General features: G+C 38.2%; 1 protein-coding gene across 1 annotated transcript in view; it reads left to right on the forward strand.

Moving 5' to 3' along the window:
* Positions 1 to 2,499, forward strand: part of LOC307138039 (CUB domain-containing protein 1-like) — a 54,507-nt gene extending 52,008 nt beyond the window's left edge. Inside the window, exon 9 of the mRNA XM_079836143.1 lies at positions 702 to 2,499. Coding sequence (XP_079692269.1) covers positions 702 to 1,059 — 358 coding nt within the window. The 3' untranslated portion in view covers positions 1,060 to 2,499. The remainder of the gene's footprint in view (positions 1 to 701) is intronic.
* Positions 2,500 to 7,377: the final 4,878 nt, after the last annotated feature.

The raw sequence follows: 7,377 nt of genomic DNA on the forward strand, positions 1-7,377 counted from the left end.
TTGTTCCGAAGGAAAAGATCCAACATATGATTTGAAAAATGTGTGTATGTGTAAAATATCTCGTCAAATATAGAAGTTCCACACATGTAAAATGTGATAGCCATCTAATGGCAATTTCTTTCAAATTTGTCACTGTCTTTTGAGGCCATGAGTCAAATGAGCCCACTGAGTTTCATTTTGATCGGCCTCTGTTAACCTTGCCTAATAGCTCCTGAATGTTGATTGGCTGATGGTAGCCTTATTTTTCAAGTCAGTGACCTTATAGACAATTATGGTACCCTGGACAAAGACACTGAATGCCAATTTTTCGAGACAGTCGGCCCATCTGTTGTGTAGTTAGAGACATTTTCAAGTATTTTTCCGGTTATATATCACCACCAAGTGGCCAAACGCTGCGATTTTGTTCATGTTACATGAGAATGAGCCCATACACACGTGTACCATGTTTGGTGAAATTATCTCATTCCATTCAAGAGTTACAGCCATTTAAGTTAAAGTGTCCACACCCACTTCAAACATTTGGCAATATTTTTCTTTTTTAAAATAATTATTGATATTAGGTCTCCAGAGAATCTGCACTGGTTTGGTTTGGTTTGGTTTGGTTCCGGATCTGGATCATGATCTGGGCTTTGCACTTGAAACCCTATCAAGTATTGTACTGTAATATTTGATTCTTAACAAAGTATCTTAATATTGCACAGGAAAATGAAGAGGAATAAGGCTCCCCCAGTGACCGGCTACAATCCCAATGCTTTCCTTCCAGGCCTCCATGGTGTCCCCAAAACACAGGAGGAGGATCCTCACACTTATACATGCATAGATGATAGTCTAGTATATTCACATCTGTTTAAACGTAATGCTGAAAATGAACAATATACCGATGAGAGCAGCCCACCTTTACCTGACAGACCACTCAGAGAGTCAGTCACTGAAGGCAGTGAGATGGTTGACAATGAGCTCTATGGTTTTACTCAGGGAGAGTCAACTACATCTGGCTCACCAAAGTCTCCCATTAAAACCTCGGAGGAACGAGCCAATGAAACCAGACTGTGTGGGTGAGGGAAAAGAGGCCTTGATGGAATTTAATTGAAAGGTTCTACTGTAAAATTAATTATTTAGGAGTCTATGCAAAATGAGTTGCAAAGAGAAAATTCTCTATTTAAACAAAATGATGTATAAAGTTGATAGAGTCAAAGTAAATTTTGAGAAAAATCAAGTTAAAGTTTTCTGAAGGTTCCAAAACATAACCACCTAGCAACCATACTTTAAAGTACCTGGTAATAACACCAAATTTGGCCCCCCAAAAAAACTATTATCTATATATATTCAACTTTTTTTCCATGATACCACAATTGTTTGATTAACATCAATGAAACAGACAGCCTATATTAAGACCTTCTGTACCGCATGGACCTAAAATAATGTTACACATCAGATGTTTTCCCTAACTGTTAACCAAACGTTCACATAAGACATAAGAGATCATGTTTGTGTGAATACTCACCAATACAGATATTTCGAAGCACTGTAATTCTGTGTATGTGTGTATATCGGGATTGCACACTGTCTGAGGCATCTTTGTGCGCAGATACAGATCGTCAGATCTGTCAGTCAGCGCGAGTAAGATCGGAGAGACAAAAGAAAGGTACTCCTCTCTGAAAACTTACAAATAAAGATACTTTTAATTGCTATTTGGAGCATTGGGATTGATAGACGAAGGCTTTATTAACACATTTTGGTGAAAAACTCAAAATCAACATTAGCTAGAAATAATCCTGTGCGCATTCCGACTCATTTTGCCAGCACATGTCACATTTAGTGATTTTATGTACATTAATTTGCACCACGTGAAGTTAGGAGATACATTTTCTATACTGAATATGTGAGTGTTGACTAGAAAATAACTATTTCACAAGTTGGCGATTTCATATGAATGTGTACGCTTGGAATTGTACAAACATATGATTTGTTTTTTTTTAAAAGGGGCTATATGCGTTTTTCTGAAATTTAAACTCGCGACTGACACCTGTGGCCAAAAAACAGAACTGCTCTTATTTTCTGCTCGCTCTCGCAGCGGTGGTGACGTCACATCCGCAGACAGCGCGGGAAAAAACGACCCGCCAGAAAATAGGAAAAATAGGATACAGGCTTATAGGTGCACCCACTGTGAGCGGACAAGCTGTCAGTATGCTCATCAGGAGATGTTTGAGTCATAAATGGTAAAATAAAAAGGCTATTGTTACGCTTATTTTGGGGGAAAAGTTGCATATAGCCCCTTTAAGTAAACTGAAAAGTTCCACCATATGATCACTGAGGCATAAGCAGATTGTACTAAAACATACAAATTAGATCATACAAATCCATATGAATTAGCCACCAATTCAACAAAGAATAAAATAGTTACACATTGTCATTTGACATGATGTTAGAGGCCCAACTACAAACCCTTGTTTTATGGCTTTTTGTGAATCTGCTCAAAAACTTAAGGGATAGTTAACCAAAAAAAGGAAATTCTATTATTTACTCACCCTCAAGTTGTCACAAACCTGTATGAGTTTCTTCTGTTGAACACAAAAGAAGATATTTAAAAAAATGTTGGTAACCAGACAGTTGACGGTAGCCATTGACTTCCGTAGTTGGAAAAAAAGTAAACTGTCTGGTTACCAACATTCTTCAAAATATCTTCTTTTGTGTTCAACAGAAGAAAGAAACTCATACGGGCTTGGAACAACTTGAGGGTGAATTTTATCAGCATCAACAAAAGCATCACTGCAAAAGTGGAACAGAATCTGACATGGCGTTTATGTTTATCTACACCAACTGTTTAATGCTGCTCAAAGGTGGCATACTAAACAATCATATACTGTACAACAGCCCACATAAAGTATATAAATTATGTAATGAATTTAAATGCCTCAGATTGGCCACTGCATTCACAAACAGAAACATGTGACTGGTTCTAATGCTCAACACTGAGGGGAAAACGCATATAAAGAAAACATAAACACAATCTTTAGACTTCTGCCTTTTATTCCCTGATTTAGGGAACAATCTTCAGAAAGAATTATAATATGTAATACGTGTTACACAAAGATATATGTCTATGTTGGTAGCCGAAAGGCAAATTAATAGGTCAAACTAATTAATAAAACAATACAAAACAGTCTCATCTTCACCTGGAATCTAAAGCAGTGTTAATATTTTAAGTGTTCTGTTTTCATTGTAGTTGTAGTTAAAGTTTTAGTAATTTTTATTCATTTTGTCATTTTGTTATTTTTATTATTTTCAACCCTCAACGGTATACAGTGTTGTTTTAGTTTATGTTTAATAAGATGAAACACCAATTTATTGGTCAAACCTGACTCAGGGGAGAAGAACTCAAATACTAATCAATGAAAGTCATTCAAAGTGCAAAAAAGTGTTCACATGACACAGGTTTCCTGTTTTTTTTTTCAGGTTCGCACATGTGCACAGGTCACATGGCTCAATATTTTCTCCAATGAAAAGTGCATTTTTCACTAATTTGTGTCCAGTTAATCACCCACAAAAAAATATGAGTTACCTTCACTGGTAAGTAAAGAAGTATTTTCAAGAACTTTACACTATATAGGCCAGGGGTCTCCAAACTCGGTCCTGGAGGGCCACTGTCCTGCAGAGTTTAGCTCCAACCCCAAATAAACACACCTGAACCAGCAAATCACTGTCTCACTAGGCCTAAGTAAGACACTGATTAGCTGGTTCAGGTGTGTTTATTTGGGGTTGGAGCTAAACTCTGCAGGACAGTGGCCCTCCAGGACCAAGTTTGGAGACCCCTGATATAGGCCAATCATCAAATGTTTTGGAGTAAACAACAAAAAACTGCGAGTTGCCATTGTACCATAATGGAATCGTATAAGGCCATACTAGACATACTAGGTTGGATACAAAAATGTGATATTTATAAGGAAAAAAGTTAGAATTATCTAAATATATTTGCATTTTTGCATGATTTTGTTAGAATAGTACAGTATAGAATAGTAATTCACATACTGTATAATTGCACATATTATGATCTGCACATTTTCTATAGCATTTAAATAAAGGTATAATGCACAACTGCCAGTTGATGAGGGCAAAGATGAGGTGTCATGTGATGAGGAAGATGAGGTCATAGTGACAATCAGACATGGAGAGAGTGAGGGTGAGATCGAAGATGGTGATGAGGATGAAGATGGATATGATAACTTGATATGATGGTTTGTGTTCCACGGTGGTACAATGTTGCCTGAGAGCAACAGCTGAATGTAAAATGTTACTTTTTATTAAATATGACATTTGTAGTACATTAAAAACTGTATAAATGTGTTTGTTCAGGTGTCTGGTTAAAGAATATTGTTTTCAATAAATATATTTCTTTTTTTCTACATGAAAATGTCAAATGTTTCAATTTGTCCGTTGTGGTACAATGTTGCCTTGAGGCAACTTTAAAAAATATGTATACCGTATATATGAATTTTTGGACGCACTTTATATTAGGTGGCCTTAACTACTATGTACTAACATTTTAATTAATCATTTGATACAATGCACTTATTGTGTACATACATGTATTTACATTGTACTTACATTTAAAAAAATACCTGCATGTAATTACGTCTGTAATTAATTTATGTAGTTACATTTGTAATTACACAGTTGACACTTCCCTTACACCTAACCCTACCCTTAAACTTACCCATACCACAACACCTGTCCCTAACCCTTCCCGTATCCCACCTCAATATCAGCAAAGGTATTTTGCAATACAATTTGAACACAGTAAGTACATTGTACTTATTTTTTGATGTAAGTACATAGTACCTAAGGCCACCTAATATAAAGTGGGGCCGAATTTTTTTATTGATATTGCTATAGTGTCCAATTTTAAGCAGGAAAAACACCACAAATATTTTTTTTCCCTTCAATGATATAATATATTTTACACCATTGTGGTTTAAAAAATGTATATAGTTAAAAAAAAAAGATTTTTATTTTAAGTTTTAGCAAAATAGCCATAAGGAATTACTAATTAAATTGCAAAATGTTAAGTTTTCTTATAATGGCACCATCTGCGGGACACAAAAAAAACCTAGTAAAAATCGAGGTTGAGACGCTTAATTTTGACAATGCATGGTTGTAAGAATGTGATATAGCTTAGTGCGATCATCAAATCGCAACAGTTGTGATGTAATTATATAAATATATAGTCTGATGCGCTGCATGTTTCAGAGTAAAGCACAGCACTGTGTTCAATTTAAGTGTCGATTCACTACTTTGAGTGTTTGAGTCGCTAATAATTTCCATTTGGGAGCGCAACATGTGCCAACCATCTTCTCAAATTCATAATAAGAATCGTTTATAAAACTGTTATGTAGCGAAGTATTAAGGTCTCTCTGCAGTGATCACATGCCTGAGCTACAAAGACATTTTCAGTTAGAATGGGGTAGATTCAACCAGACTTGTCTCCAGACTGTTTGTGCTAAATTATGATCATCTCTTACAAATTTAGATATTCAACAATGACCTAGAATCAGCCATGGCTTGTGTCATTTTGGAAGTTGAATTTTAAGAGCCTCAAACCACACAGGAACTGCTAGTCATCTGTTCGCCATTCATGAAACACAAAATGGACAAACACAAAAAAAATTACTAGCCATTCATTTCTGTTTTCTATCTGAAGAGTTGCCTTTCGCCATCCTTGATGTTTAAATGGTCCTTCCAACACCACAACTCACTAACTTGGGTCTGAAATGTCTGCTTATAGGGATGTGAAACAGAGCTGGGCTAATATTCAACAACATTATTGATTTGACAGCAATGACTCTATTGGATGAGAACTGAAAATGTAGCTGTTTTCTGCAGAGCTGATTTAAAGAAATTAACTAATTTATTAATTGATTATCCTTACAACGTAACTGAATCAACACCTAACTGACTTCAGCTGAACAATGACACTATTTTCTTTTAATGTTTGCATCATTAAATATCACTGTAATATCACTAACAATCTGTTTTATATAAAGCGCTAAAAAAAATATAGGTGACGACTGGACTAATTAGCAATGCTCTGAATGTTCAAGTGCAGGAGAACATGGGAATTACTTGACTCCAATAAACAATTTGATGCTACAGATGAACGTGTAAGACTGAATTTGAGGATTATTTTCAGTGAATTCCTTGAAGCGCTTGAGGTTTATTTCCACTGAATAATGTTACACACTGAATGCCTGTTACACACGGATGCAATAAAGGTGGTTCCATGTCACAGTGTCTGGTTGTGTTTCCCTGGGTTGTCACTAGAGGTCCTCGTTCTCACGGTGTCTTTCACATTTGACTTCAATTCCCAGCATTCTGTCTGTCACTCATCAGTTCATTGCACTCCAGCTGTTTCCCATCACCTTGTTAGATCTGTGTGTGTGTATATATACCCTGGCTGTTTCTGTGTTAGTTGTCGAGTCCTTGTTAGATGTCCTCACACTTCCTGGTTGGTTTCTTGCCTGTTCCTGTATTTTGTTATTCTTGTTGGATTGCTCACATGATATTTGACCCTTGCCTGGACTGGATTACGCTTTACGGATTACCCCAAATAAATATATCTAACTGCACTTGGATCTGTTGTCTTTCCATTGTGTGTGTCGTGACAGAAGGACTCGACCACTAATAGATCCAGCAGTACGGGTACGGTCCGGTCGGTATGTGGAGCCCGCGTAGCGAGATTTGTCCTCCGGGAGTGGATGAAGGATCCTCGATTTCTTTGTTTGCATATTTGTCAATGTGTGCTAGAAGGAATGAGGAGACCATAGCCGCCAGGCTCGTACAGGAGACGGTAACTTCCCCAGAGGTGGTAAGTTCGATGCCACCGACACGCCATCATGGACGGAGGAGGAGGAGGAGACACAGGCCGTCTGCCCAGCCAGAGACTGTTCACGTTCCATCTGCCCAGCCAGAGACGGTTCACGTCCAGTCTGCCCAGTCAGAGACTGCTCACGTCACGTCTGCTGAGACAGAGACTGTTCATGTCCCGTCTGCCCAGTCAGAGACTGTTCAGGTCACATCTGCCCAGCCAGAGATGGTTCAAGCCACATCTGCCCAGTCGGAGACAGATCGGGAGATGCCCATTCTCATGGCCGGGGGGGGCACTGATCGGCTATTTAAAGCGTTTAGCTCGGATCCTGGAGACGCCCTTCAAAGCTTCAGTGTCGTCTGTTCCAGAGCCGGAGCCAGGGTCGTCTGTTCCAGAGCCGGAGCCAGGGTCGTCTGTTCCAGAGCCGGAGCCAGTGTCTGTTCCAGAGCCGGAGCCAGTGTCTGTTCCAGAGCCGGAGCCAGTGTCTGTTCCAGAGCCGGAGCCAGTGTCTGTTC

Source organism: Gobio gobio, assembly GCF_949357685.1.
Source record: "Gobio gobio genome assembly, chromosome: 15".
Classification (NCBI taxonomy): Eukaryota; Metazoa; Chordata; class Actinopteri; order Cypriniformes; family Gobionidae; genus Gobio; species Gobio gobio.